The 15,117-nt window shown below is 38.8% G+C and overlaps 1 protein-coding gene across 1 annotated transcript in view; it reads left to right on the forward strand.

The window, feature by feature from the left end:
• The window catches only part of LOC115336143 (polypeptide N-acetylgalactosaminyltransferase 4-like), a 57,363-nt gene that overhangs the window by 23,587 nt on the left and 18,659 nt on the right, over positions 1-15,117 (forward strand). The window contains exon 10 of the mRNA XM_030002762.2: positions 2,358-2,438. Coding sequence (XP_029858622.1) covers positions 2,358-2,438 — 81 coding nt within the window. The remainder of the gene's footprint in view (positions 1-2,357; positions 2,439-15,117) is intronic.

The raw sequence follows: 15,117 nt of genomic DNA on the forward strand, positions 1-15,117 counted from the left end.
GCTTAAAAACAGAATTAAGATCTCCCCTTAAGGAAGGGTTGTCATCTCTGATTTGTAAGTGCTGCAAAGTGTGAGGATCACTTTCAGCTTGAATAATCAGGTAACATCCGTATTTAAATGTATTTTTGCCTTCTAGCTTGCTAGTAAACTTTGTTCATCTTCTTCCTTCTCCCCCACATCCACATTTACCGAGGAAGATTTTACTTCTATTAGTTTTAACAAATTTCTGCATGTAAGTTAAGGAAATCCAAATGAACGGAATGAAAAGGCTTCAGGCAGTACAAGATGCTATTGCCTGCCTTCCCTGGCTACTAATTCCAGTTTTAAGATCTCATTCTGGTTACTTAACAAATGGATCTCTGACCTAAAAATCTATATACCAACGTATGGACAGGGATTTTTGCTTGTGGAAATAGCACTGAAGCTGTTACTGAGTGAGCAGCTCTGGCTGAGCCAGAGTTTTGACAGCCTTCAGGTGAAATAGTAGGCTCTTTCTCCTTGAAAAGACAAAATAAAGTGACCCTTGTATCTAATAAACTTTCAGCAACTAAAATATAAACCTGTCACTAGGCAAGTGTGAGTTTTAGGGGTTTTCTTTATTTTTTTCCACTTCCAAGTAAGATGGTTGGAATTAATGCTATCTCTGATAAGGCCACTGTTGGGTTACTGATGACAAGTTGAATAGAGGAAAGTTCATTTCTATTTACTCCACCAGACTTCTTGGTGATTTGAAAGTCATCTAGTCTTCCTGTGAATTTTGTCAGTTCATAAAATAATAAGAATAGTACTTCCATACATCGCCCTGAGAGGGCAAACGTATTAGGATGTCATACACCTGGTTAATACAATAGTAGGAAAAATACACACACAGATTTTTATAGGGAGGATATTTTGATCCTTAGGTGAAACCATAAGATAAATAAAGGCAGCAGCTTTCTCAAACTTTATATCCTCTTATATTTTGTTAATGCTTCACTTTCAGGAAAGGACATGAGCAAAATATTGCTAAAGTTAAAGATTAACTCCTATAACCAACAATAAGTGAGTAGTCCAACTGTGATATTAAGACATCGAAATCACAGATGTTATGATGACATATCTGATCAATCAGCCTCTGACATTATCCCAGTATAAAGCAGTTTTTCCTGTAGTTTTAGGAACAGCATGATTTGTGTTTGGCTGGTTAACTTATCACAGATTTCAGCATTACCTCCTACCTGTTTTCCACAACAGTGTTTTTCAATTTATTTTGACAGTCAGGGTTGGCACGTCAGAAGCAAGCACGTCGACAGTCTGTTTGGTTGCGATAGATGACTTGAGGAACTCGAGTGTGAGCTGGGAACCGATCGATCTGGGCTGCTAAGTGTGTGCTCGCTTTCAGCTTTGGTGCTAATGGTGTACCCACGTCAGTAAGGCAACTGGGGCTTAGGGACTGGACTGGTGCACGCCTTCCTATGCATTGCTGAGCCAGAGTGGCTGCAACTGCATTGAGCCTAGCTCAAGCTGAGCGGTAGCGGGACTTCGAAGCTGCGGTATGAGACCGAGTGAGGATGTGCCCTAAGTAAACTACAACAGGCAGGGGACCAGTGTAACGTAAAAAAACATAGTTGTATATGGAAACCTCCACAAGTGGAAGGCTACTGCTGTCCTTGGGCTGTAACAAGCTAATTGAGCATCATTGCTAGAAGGCAGCTCTGGAGTCCAGAGTCCGCTTCTGCCAGGGACAGTTCTCTTGGTGGAAGGAGGAATAGGAAAGATGGCCTTACAACTGCCCCCACAGGTGATTGATGCTGGAAAGTAAAACACAAAGGTGACTTTCAGGTGCCCTTATAGTTGTTGTGCACATGCAAAAACTTTCAAAAGCACCTGCAGGTGGCAGTTACAGAGTTGGGAAATTTTCTGAATACTTCCTACTGTTCAGTATTTCAGCAGCATCGTTGGCCACTGTTAATTGCATGGCTTCAGGCTTGGGCAGGTTTTGAGTTAGTTGTCTTAGTAAATCAATTTCAAACTAGTAATTTCATTTTTTATTGATCTGTCGTACAGCTGAACTTCTTAATGCTTGCACCTCTTGTGGTAGAAATCCTCTGAGTTAGTTTTGGGTGATGGAAGTTTATGAAATATAAATTATATTTCTGTAATAAATGCATATGTGGATTCTCTTTCTGTATTATATGATTGCATTTTACGTGGTTGTAGGGTAACATCCTATCTTTATTTTTACAATTTTTAAAGCCTGTTTCCAGTCCTTAGTGAGTAGTGGTGCCTTAATGTAGCAAGTGGTCCTTTTTATTTCAGTCTTATTTCCCTTTCTCTACTGGTGCTGAAATAATAATATTATAATTCATTTTCAACAGGTCAACCCTACCTTTGATGTGACTAATACGCAAACACCCGACCCACCTGTCATAGAGATTAGTTCATCTTTCAGTACTGCCGTAAGTTGCCTTCTGAGAGGTGGGGGGGGGAAGAAAAAAGATAGGGTATAGCTTAAACTAACAGGTTATTGAAAATGTGCTCTTTCTGTCTCTTTGAATGAAATTTTTTTTTTAACAACTGTTGACTGCTCAGAGCTCAATATCCGAACTTATCAACTTAAGCTTTCTTTCACAGTTCCCAAGGCTAACCAGAAGATGGTGTAATAGCAAAGCTTTCACGTTTTACTAGTAATTTTACCCATATACTAAGCAGAATTTCTAATTATAAGCCCATGCTAATTATATCTAAATATTACTGTTAAAATTTGTGGCTTATTCTCAAACACTTCTTGTAACTCTTTGTCTTTATCTGCAAATAATCGGAAACCTGAAGAATAGTTGCCTCACTGATAAAATTCCAAAATTGTTCCTTTTCTTTAATTTTTCTCCTTTTATGGCACCTAGTAGTTCTCTAGGAGAAAAAAAAAAGTAACACATTTTAAGACAGAATTATAGGATTAGATCCTTCTAGTGTTAGCTTTTCATATGACATTGGTATGGCATGTGGGAGGAAAGGAAGGCAATGTTTTAACGGTAGTTTCGTAGGAGGAGAAATATGCTCTCCTGGTATGAAATCTAAAAGACGTACTGTTCTAGTATTAGGTTAAAATGAGAATTTCTCTTTTAGCTCTAAATCTGTTCCTGTGAAGGCATAAATTGTATCTTGAGCAATTTTAGTTGCCATAACAAGAGTTTGTGTGGCTGAAGGGTTAATACATGTGAATAGGCAGCAGGTGTGGTTTCTGCTGTTCTATTTTGTCATGAATGCTTTATGAAAAGGTATTTTGTGAAAGTGCTTTATGAAATTCTTTAAGATCATTTATTGAAGATCATGATACAGAGGTTGATGTCTAAGAGAAACTTTTTCTCCAAAACAAATAATCATATAATAACTTTTATTTGAGATGATAATTCCGTATATATTAAGGTTTAGCAGTTGTGTTGTGTTTTCACAATGGAAATATGGTTCTTTAAGGTAACTTCTGTCAAAAGTAATTTTCAGACTTACAGAAGTCTCTTTAGTGGGCTTGACAGACAGTGGATTGTGGTGGATATAACTTATTGGCTACCTATCACTTTAAAATACTCTGTGTTCATTACTTCCTGATCTTAATAACGATCACAGAATTCAAACGTATGGTTACACTGTAATTCTTTGTTACATACCTATAAATCTGCCAATCATTTAATCTCCTCCATTAATTCTTCTAATATGAGAGCAGTTTATAAAACTTCATGCCCAGAACTCATAGTAGGAATAAGTTGACCCACTAGAGACAGCATCCTTTTGATTACTGGCTGGCTTGCTTTACAGTCTTTCTCGTTACAAAAATGTTGCTTCAGAATTCATGCATTTTGGCTGTGTCAGTAATCACTACCGGTTCCCCCCCCCCCCCCCCCCCCCCCCCCCCCCCCCTTATCTTAATCTCCTGTTCACCATTGATTCTCACTTTTCTGCCTCTCAGCATTCACTGTCTGCATCTTTTTTCCATCTAGCAACATTTTTGTATACTTGTTACTTGGACTACAGCCTTAAGGACAACTGCTCTGTCCAACACACCACTATTGACACAAATCCAGAAACCATTGGCATGTCTTCTCTGCCACTAGCATCCTTCCTCCCCCATAGTAAGTAACACTTTCCCCAACCTTGCCAGCCTGGCTGGTCCTCCCTACTTTTTAATGTCAGTTCATCATTTAGTGTCATCATCCTCTTCAGTGTCTGTCTGCTGCATTACCAGCTTCTGTTGTTTGTGGAATTATCACCTGTTTCTTAATCAGGCCAGCCATCCAGTCTCTTTGTGTCTTGTTTCCAAAGGGTTCTGGATCTCACCGACTTGGACCTTTTCATCTGAAGCTGGCTCAATTTCCCTAATGTGTAGAAGCCCTGCCTATAAAGGCTTCATGTGTTCTTTATAAAAATCAAAGGGGGAAGGGCAGATGCTGGATTTCTTCCCATCCCACCTTCACTGCCAGTTTTCCTCTTGATACTGTTTGACCTCACTTGAATGATACTGTGTTTGTGTGTTATTTGTGTATTTATTATTTGTTTAATCCTCCTCTAACTTGAGGTTACCAACCTCTAGTCTAATTCATCCTCCTCCCCCATCCCTCTCCCTGATTCCAGCCCCCTGGGTTGTTCTTTTTCTACTGGTTATCAAAGACAATATCACTGTACACTTTTCTCTTTTTTTTTTTTTTTTTTTTTTTAAAAAACTTGTCAAGACCCATCTTAAAGCTGCTTATGGCTTTTTGTTCCTACTTCTACTGGAAGAATGCTGTTGAAATGACTAAAAATCTTTGATCAGGTTGCCAGGTTAATTTACAAACGTCCTGTCTATACCTACTTATTCTTTTTGAAGTGTTTTGCTCTAGCTCAAGCAGTTCTTCTGCCCTTTTGATATGTGTAGAGAGAGAAAAATGCACTCTGCACTTACCTATCTTTAAGGGTTCTTGTTCAATGTCTTTATCACGCATGTAACACAGCAGGGCCTAAGGGTTATTTACAAAACACCTTGGCAAGTCCCTGGATCACTGGAAGTAGCTAATCGACATATTTACTTCAGTTCTGCTGAAGAAGAGATACAGCCTTTCTCGGATCACTGTCTCAAGTATTTAAACACCGGCTTATCTGGAACAAATAACAACATTGAAGCTTTTGTAGGATCTGTGAGTTCCCTAAAGCTCCCTGAAATATCTTCAGGGAAACTGGAAATCTATGCAAAACCTTGTAATGTTTTGTTGAATGGCTATCAAAAGTCCTGACAGTAAGCGGGCAAACTCCCGTAGATCTCAAGCTACTCCAGAAAATAAGAGAAAGTGTTCTCCCTATTGAGAATCTCTTCTTCAGCTATTGGAACTGTGACTGGTCTTACTGCTCATAGGAAATATGCTATTACTGCCCCTAAGATGACTTGTGGCAGATCAAAAAGGTATTCCTTTTCCTCCCTTCTGTAAAGATTTATTAATAAAAATGATGAGCAGTACAGGCTGAGAGGGATGTCTGGAGTCATTTCATCTAACCTCCCCCTTAAAGCAAGGCCAACTTCAATCAGTTTTTTAAAGGCCTTGTCCAGTTCATTTGTTAATAAGAGTACGGATGGAGATTCCACCACCCTGCTGGGCAGCTTGCTCTAGTGTTTGACTGGTGAAAATGTTTTGTGGTTTGTTTTTTTTTTTGTCATAATATATGGCTAGAATTTCCTATGTTCCAACATGTCTGTTGCCTCTAATTCTAACACAGTCGTTCTCTAATAAGTGTCTGGCTCTGTCTTCTCTTATCTACCCGTTAGATATTTGAGATGGCAGTAATATCTTCCTGTATCCTTCCTTCTTAAGGCTGAACAAACCTGGTTCGCTGCCTTGTCTTGTATATCATGTGTTCCAGCCCCCTCACCATCTTGCTCGCCCTCCGCTGGACTTGCTCCAGGATGTCAATGTCTGTCTTGTATTGAGAAGCCCAAAACAGGGGACACAACTCTAGATAATTAAGTTGCTGCTAAGTATCACTGTCATCTGTTCTTGACAACTGCCTGCCTGGAGAAGATTTGGAAAACAAATATTTAAAAATTTACCACTCTTGATTCTTTATTGTGAATTTAAAATACATGCTTAGATATTTTCTTTGCAATTCAATTATATTTTAAGCTTTATCTGTATAAGGAAATACTGGTATTATCTCTTCCTCCCACTCCTCCTCTTCTTTTCAAGGAATTTTAATTTGTTGCTTCATCAAAGCCAACAATCCGTAACAACTTCCACACTTAAAATGCTTACTTATGTGGGTTTTTTCAATTTACCTACTTTTATTTTCCAGCTTCAAAGACTAAGGCAAGATATGCAGGTATGAATGTTCTCATAGGGATTTTGCTAGAAAACACTTAAATTATTAAACTCTCTGAACTATAAACATGTTATCTTTTCAGCTTGTGTTCCAAGTTAAAGCTGTAAGGTCAGCTCTTTTTGAACATGGTGAAAAACCTGTTTTCATCCAAGATTCACATTGATGCAACTTCCTTTATAAACTTTGTGAAGGGGATGTGGTCACTGTGTCGGTGGAAAAACTTCGGGGTAATCTTCAGTATGGAGCAGCTTTCTTTTGGACTATATTTACAAAGACATTAGAAATTCCTGTCTGTGTGTTATTATTGTTGGGGAAATAGCTTTGAATTTGATTAATTTATTCAGTTCTCCTGTGTGTTACTGAAACCAGTATAAACCCAAGCTATATATGCTTAGCTAACTGGAATTTGCATAATGCCCTGACTTTTCCAATGGTAAGAGCCTTCATATGTTGCAGTTCTTAAAAATGAGGTGTGTTCTAGCCTTTTACACTCTGAAAATGTTCACTGAATTGGGGTCAAGGTTTGGGGGCTGGGGGTGGTGTTTCTTTCTCCTTTCTATCTCAATGAAGATTCTGAAATCATTACTGCCTCTCTCCCACCCCTTCTTCTCCATGTACCAAGCAGCTTAATATTGCTTTTGTTTTCTGAACTATTGAAAAGGAAAATTGTAAGCCTTGTTTCCCTTTGGGAGTATTTCTCCGTGTTTCATCCTCTGATTTTACTTTTTAGTTTTGAGGGAGGTTGGGTTTTTTCAAGTCTGTAAGGCAATACATCAGTAACCTCTGGTCCCTGATAAGCTGTTGGGAACAAGGGAAAGTTGATGATGTCTAGGTACTTTTTACTGACAGCAGCAGGAAATCAGTGTAGAGGCTCTCTAATGTTCCATCCCCTGACTTTGCTCATGTAAACAGGATTTGGAGGAAGCAAAGCAATGTACTGTAATCTGGAAGTCAGAATGTCTGTGCTGGCTGGGAGATGTTTGCTGTTTTTTCTCTTCCAGTGCTAGTTAACGCTGAAAACAAGACATATTTATTGTTCATTTACAGTACAATTTCTACAAAGTTAAGACTGGATTAATTATTGGGAAGGGAAAGATAAGGATTGTTCCTGTTTGGAGCAAAAGGAACATACTATGTTTTAAAATAGAAAGTGACCAAATAAATTCTCCCCCCTACCCCCACCTTGTTAAATATGTGAAACCAAATAAGAGCATGTGCAACTTTTATTCCTCAAGATAAAACAATGTTGGTTTATCTGTACTGCACTTGTAGTAGGTATCTTGATGCAAAAAGTAGAAGTATCTGTACTCTCAATTTATCCTGTACACATTGCTTCCCCAATATATATTTCAGGGTTTAGGTATTTTTGACACAATTTTTTCTGCCTCCATTTTGAGTACAACCCCCCAAAAATGCACCCCAACCTAAAAACCACCCCATATATTTTGCAAAGACAGCAATTATGAATGCAAAATTTGCATCTCTTCTTCCATCTCTGTGTACATGAAGGCTTACACAACTATTCTTCCTCACGGGAACTTACTTTGAAAAGACATTAGAGTAATGTCTCTTCCTTGCATGGCTTAACACAACTCCAGAATCCTGTAGAAGAGGATGACAAAAGAAATTTTATCTTAAAAGCTAAAAACACTGCATATTTTCCCTACCATGCAACTTCAAATTTTTCTGATTTACATCCTTTCCTGGCTCCAGCCTTACATGGAAATAAACATCAACTATCTTCAGTGAGGTTAAGGGGAGGGAAAAAGGAAGAAAGGAAAGAATAGGAATTTCACGCATAGATGATTTCCTCTGGGGCCCAAGTCCAGCTCAGAAGGGAACAGCCAGTAGAGCAAAACTCATATGGCACTTTACTGTGCACAGTGGTTGCTTTTACTGCTTGTTATAGTTCATCTGAAAGCACAACAACTTTCTGTAGTTCATGGATGTCAAGGTTTTTTGGGACCTCAGACATTTAGCCTTTCACTTAAACTCTGATCATTGCGTGATATTCATACATTTTTCTCTACCAAAGGAAAGTTCTGGCACTATCCCTTTGAAAGGAAGACTGGAATCATTGTCCTCTAAGAAAAAGAGAAAAATGTCCTGCTTGTGTTCCTTGTTCAAAACTCAGTTGCCAATTAGACTGAGCTCTGCACTGAGGAGTGATCCCACCTGTAGAAGGACTTTGATAAAAATTGACAGTTCCCAGCCTCTCCCATCACCTTACCTTCCTTGCTCCCAGACAGAGAAATAAGAAAGGCCACTCCCTGAATAGCTATGGATTTTTTCATATACTGCCATTCCTCTGATTACCAGTAAATGCATATTTGAACAAACTGCCAACTCCATGATCTGAACTCCAAATCACAAACACAGAATGAAATTAGGGAATAATGTGAAGAGATCCTGTTTCTCCAAAGGCGTGAGGTAAAACTGTCTGCCCCTTTTCCATAGATGAGCATACCAAAACCTTTCAAACAGGCTCTGAATCTCTGATGCCAGGTCTTACAAAAACATAGAATAAAAGCTGCAAATAGAGGGACTCGGAAGTGTTCAGTGCAGCAGAATAAAAATAAGAATTTGTAAACTCTGCTCTTGTGTCTTTGTAAATGAATCCTTCTCTTCTGTCCAATCTTGCTCTTAGACAAGCAATTTTTAGTGTCATCTTGGCTTATGGCACACTCCAGACAGACCTTTCTACTCTTTGCACGCTATGCAGGTGCAGCGTGCGGGGCTGGGGGAAGAGAGAGGATAGGCTGCCTTCTCCCTACAGCTCTGCAGCTAAACATGTTCAGCTGCTCTCGGGGAAGGAAAATCTCTCGTCCCTCCCAAAGACTACACCTAATCCCTCTGGAACAACCATGAAGCGGTGGAGACAGCCTTTTCTGTTGCCCAGCTAGGGCCCTTCCAAAGAAGGTATGGCGTATACGAACAAAATGGCTCATCTTCTGTCACAAGTGCCAAAAGGATGAAGCGTTTGGCATATTGAACAGTGAATTTCTAAACTTGCATTTTGAGCCTCTGCAGAGGCGCAGGCATGTTTAAAAAGATTTGTGTACTTAATCTTAAAAGCAATATGCTTTGATTCCTCTAGCATCAAATAACGCTTAAAGATCAGATACATGAAGGTGAAGTCAACATTTGTAATAAAAGAAGAATATGATCCAAATGGCCCTTGCGTTTTGCAGCGATGCTATTCTAACACAGCGTGTAACTGCTGGTTTACAAGGAGAGAACAGGAAATGTGTTGTGCCGCTACATAATTAGGTAATAATACATGTCTTGATGTTCCTTAATAGACTTCATTATATTCTTTGAGTGAACTGGAGCTTGAGAGAAAGTCAAGTTTTCATTGGAGACAGAATTCTGAATTTGGGCACTAGAGAGTGCAAGAATATAATATTTCCTATACTATTTTTAGCCTGTTTTCCTGAGGAAATGTACCTTATGAGATTGTACTGTTTATTTGTCTGTCTCTGTCCTATCTCCCTAATAATTTTTGAATCAAATAGTTGGTGGGGTTGTTTTTAAACCAAGTCTGGAAATAAGCAATTAGTAGAATAAGGAAATATATTAGTGCTGCCACTAAAGAAAAAGCCAGTGGGATGTGACGCTGAATTCACTGATACTGGACTAGGGACAGACTAGCTACTGGTGACCTGCCCCGTAAGAGTGTCACAGCACATACGGAGGGAGCTTGAGTTACTCTAGGGCAGGAACCTCAGGAGAGGGACCTAACAGGAAAAAAATCTCCCTCCCGCCGCCTTATAAAAGATCAAGCTTCAGTGTTTAGTTTCCTCACAAGACAGTTTGTTTAATTGTGTTGCCTTTGCCCATAGTGACACTATTAACAGATGCTATTGCTGGACTGTTGGTACTGTTTTGTAAGATAACTGGCTTGCTGTGGATGACTTTTAGAACTGGCAATATTTTACTTTGTATAGGGTCTTACTCATGGCAACAGTGCAATGCCTCAGGAATGCTTTTCAAGTTGATCCGTGCCTGTATATTGTTCCTTTAGCAAATCAGCACGTTTCTGGGAACTAGAGGGATGGAAGTTCCAGGTATTATTTCTGTTTCAACTTCCTGAGATACTGTACGCGTACGCTCTGACCTTGTCTGCCCAAGCAGTGTTTTGCCCCGCTTGGGCTGGGAATCTAAGCTGTATTCACAGCTCTCACAGCTGATTCTGCGGCATGCAGAAAATGCCCGACAGCTCTCAGCCCACGCACCCAATAACAACTGGTTCCTTCCTCTTCCTGAGGAAGAGTAACATCCTCTGAGAAGTGTCCCCGGAGGAATGCAGGAGCAGCAGCAAGCCTTTCACACAGGAAATTACTACTATGGCACTTGTAGAAAAGCGTTTCTGTCACTTGGATTGTCAGTCTGTAATGAGCTTCCTGCTGACCTAGATGATGATTTACTACTGATCTAAATGCCATTTGTGAGTCATTTAGCTTAATGGAAGTTAATGAAGTTAGCATTCAGTAGCTCCATTACTCTGTAAACACCTGTTTTAATTTTTTGTCATGCAGTAGCACAAGTTAAGTTTTGGACTTCTTGGTATTCATGGGACTTTAATAATTCTGAGATTGCACATTTTGTGGGACTGAGAAACAAGGGAATGTTTAGATTAGTTCATATTGCGTGACTCTCAGAGAAGATTGCAAGGTTTTATTTTTGTTTATCTTAAGTTGGATAATAAAGCTGAGCTACAGATCAAGCATGTCAGAAAACAAGACGCTAAAGCTAAAATACTGCCCTTGAATTACCCTTTGTTCTTAAATACTACTGGAGTCTAAGTTTAGCGCAGCACGCTTGCAACTGTGTGGTAGAACCTTGAATATGAAATGAAATATAGAGAGATAGATATAACCAGTGCTGTTCAAAATGGTTAATGCACATTTGTTATAAAAGCAAACATTTTAATGCTGTTTAAATCTTATTTTTCCTAAATGACAGGGCTTGAACAAGTGCTAGCAAATTCTATTATCAGTTAGATTACAGTGATATCTAAACCCAGAGGGTGCTTTCTGCCTAAAGCTGGTGTGTTTTCCAAATATATCAATCGTTCTAATACAACACATCTCTCCTTGCAAAACTTGCTGCATTACTGTCTAGTTTGCCATAAGAGAAGTAGTTACTTGCTTCATGTGAGATAATGGAAACACTGAGTCAGATCCAAAAATTACATAGGTTGCTTAAAACAAGACTGAGACTTTTCAAATAAAATTTGGCACCAAAGGCAAAAATGTTCCTTCATCAGATAGATGTTTGATATAGAAAAGCTCTGAAAGCATCTTGGTTTGTATCTTCTACCAAAATAGTTTTGGGGTCAGAAATTAGGTAGGACAATTATAAAGGATGGTTTCACAGTCATTTTAACTTAATGACTGTTTTTGTCTGGTTAATTCCATCCAAGTCAATTCCCTGATCTGCTCAGCTATCCAAACAGTAATACCAGCACAAAGGAAATAATGAGAAAAAATTATTTGGAGATTAAGTAAGAGATTAGCACTGGCTGTAACCTAACTGAGGTTGCCCAGTGTCCATGGAGCCATGTATTCAAAGTGATTGTGCTGTAACATGTACAGGTGTGTTACATGCGTGACACATCTGAACATCATCTTTTTTTAGGATGCAATGGAAAAATGCAAGCAAAGGAGGTGGTAGTAATGGCTTCCTTTTGTTCATGCAGTAGGTGTGTTGGATTCAGCTATTTTTTTCAGCCTAAGAGGATTCAGCTTGCTTGCTTCTGTCTGATGGCTGTAACCTAAACAGCAGGTAACCGAGGCAGAGGCGGAATGGAGGCAACTCCATCTTTCATGCTTGAATTTGAAGCACTGTAAAGTAAAAGCTGAAAGTATATGGCATCAGAGCAAAGCAAGTGAGAAGCAGTTCATGGTTAGTGATTAGGGTGCTCTTCTGGAAGAGAAACACTGCATTCCATTGCCTTTATGCATTTTGGAATAAATAGTACTGGGGGGACAGAGGGGGGCACGGAGAAAGTAGGAGCTACGTGATTGATGCCATAAGTGGAGGCACATGGCATCACTGTTCTGAAAAGCTGTACCTTTTGGGTTTGGTTTGTTGGGGGGGTTTTTTTGGTTTTTTTTATCCCCTCACGGTACGGTACTCTGGTTGTACCAGCTTGGGTTGGTGCGAGGGAGGGGGGGATGCATAGACAGATGCTGTCCTCTGGTTGTTCTAACTGGGCGGAGGTTGTACTGCCTGAATGCCGAGATGTCAGTTCCCCGTTGCGCATCAGATACCTGAAGCACAGGCGTTACAACGCAACTCCGAGTTGACTATTACAGTATCTTTATCTTAGAGGAAGACCCCTTTCTTGACATAGAGATTTAAGTGAATTAATTACTTTATCTAAGAATAGCTTAAGGACAAACCAGTATCAAATGTTCCTCACTGAAAAGATTACTCTTCGAAGCCATGATTTGTTCTTATAGGTGTTTCCTCATTTCTTACATGTCTCTTAGGACGGGAATTCTGTGTCCATGCTTCCAGTTTTTGCCAGTATAGTGTAACAGTGCAATACTACCTCTTGCTCAGTACTTTCAGCTAGTTATAACGACATGTAAGAAGTTACTGTAATTCTTCACTCGATAACCTTATCACATCATAGTTTTATCATTTCACTCCGTTATATATTACATTATCATAATTCTTTTCAACATCTTTGCTTCCTATAGTGTATTAGTCCAGAGTGGCTTCATCTCTGAGATCTTACATGTGTACAGAAGGTTGTATTTGGATAGCTGAATAAAGACAGATTCCCAAGTAACCCTGACTATTTTAGTAGGTTTCCAGTATGCCTTTTTGTGTTGTCTGTAAACTTGATCTTCCAGATCACTAGTACATTTTGCATACGACTGAAGCAAGAACCGATTTAAGTGGAATCACTAAAAGTAGCATAATTCTGTAGTAACTTTCTGATCTATCTGTTTTTTGAAGAAACATTAGCTAGATAATTGACTTCATACTGCATTACGAGCTAAAATGTGTTAATTAAAATTGTAGCGTGCATATTATGGATTTAAAAAAAAAGTACTTTTATCAGGAACAGTTTGACTAAATATTTCACTAGAGAGGTCTTCAGTTTGACACACCATTTCTTTTCTTTCTCAAACCATATTGATTTGCTTGACGTTATGCCTTAAATCTTTGCTATGTATGTCCTAAATCAACTTTTGAGTGTTTTTCCCTGACACAATTCTCAAGCTGACTGTGACCTGTGACCACACAGTTATCCTGTTTATCCTTTCTAACTACTGATGGAGTGTCAGCTTCCCTACTCCCCTGGTATTTCCCCATTATTACAGGACATATTAAATGTCAACATCATTACCTTACTTATTAAGTTATTTCAAAACCATTGAGTTCAAACTATGTAACCCAGTAATCAACAATATTTACATACAGTGTAAATTGTTTAACAGTCTTTTTTGCTACAATTGGAATAAAGTATTTTGCCAGAAATACAATTACAGCATTTATTATCTTCCAAAATGGAAGATAAAAATACTTCATTAACGACTTCAAAAAATTTCTGCATCACTCTTTAAAACCTCTAGCTAGTAAGTATGCCATTGCTAAGACTTCTTTTGTTCCTGATATTTGTAAAGTACAAATAATCCTTGAGTAACAGAAATTATGTAGCCTAGCTTCCTACGAATCTGTGTTTCATAGCTGACTGTAAGGTTTTATTTGAAGCTTTTTCCTTGCTTTGAGATAATTAGAAGTTCTGTTTCTCTCATATGCATTCTCTGGTCTCCAATAATGTGTAAACTTATGCCGGAGCCTTTCTCCCAGTGGGAGTACTTACTGTTTTCTCTTCTTTAGCTGGCAATCTATTCTCTGGAAACTTATATGAAATGAGCTCTCTCTAGGATATCTCTTCCTCCATCAGACCCTCTTAAATCTGCAACAAGTTCAAAACCTCAAAGTGAGGTGTGGGGACAAGCAGACAGAAGTGATAGTCTCAGCATTGTTTCCTTAGGAAAGTGGGCTAAAATGTCCTTTTTATTGCTCCTAATTCTAATGCCTATGGAGTTTTTGCTGAGGCCTTCAATTATCGTGATCAGCTGTGTTTCATCACTTCTAATTTATGGTCATTTGTATTATTCTGCCTTTTACAGTTGTAAAAAGCAACAGTATATTTTATCCGTGAAGGCTCTAAATCCCCAACAGGAATTTGGCGTTTAGGACTGGAATGTCAGCTGTTGATCTGGGATTATAGTGCCAACTGCTATCGTTTTTATTGTCATTTTAACATCACGTACGGAGTGCAGCACACAGTCGGGATATGCCGTCTTCCATATCCCACCGAGTGTGGCATCTCCACATCTTGACTAGACCACTACCTGTCATAACTGATACCGTACAATTGATTACATGTTGTTCAGCTCTTCTATGCAGTTGCAAGCACATGGTCAACCTTAATCAAATTCAATTAATAAAGGGGATGTAACAGTATGATATTTTGTTTTGCATGCATTTTAGCATAGTTGTGTTTGTATTTCTTATCTGTACCACAGTGGATAGGATTTAATGCAGTTTTTTATTAATGCTAATTTAGTGAAGTATTTAGATAGTTTTTATATCTTTAAATATCTTTCTTTCAATTCAGTTATATCCTTAATCCAACTCTAATCCGTACAACCAAACTATTTAGAGAAATATGCTTTACTTTCAAAGAAAGTGCCATGTGGCCACGAGCACGAGGGAGCACAAGCACATTTCAGAATCTGAGCTGCTGTTCATAGTAGGAGTGTCTTA

The sequence above is a fragment of the Aquila chrysaetos genome, chromosome 26 (genome assembly GCF_900496995.4).
Source record: "Aquila chrysaetos chrysaetos chromosome 26, bAquChr1.4, whole genome shotgun sequence".
Taxonomy (NCBI): Eukaryota; Metazoa; Chordata; class Aves; order Accipitriformes; family Accipitridae; genus Aquila; species Aquila chrysaetos.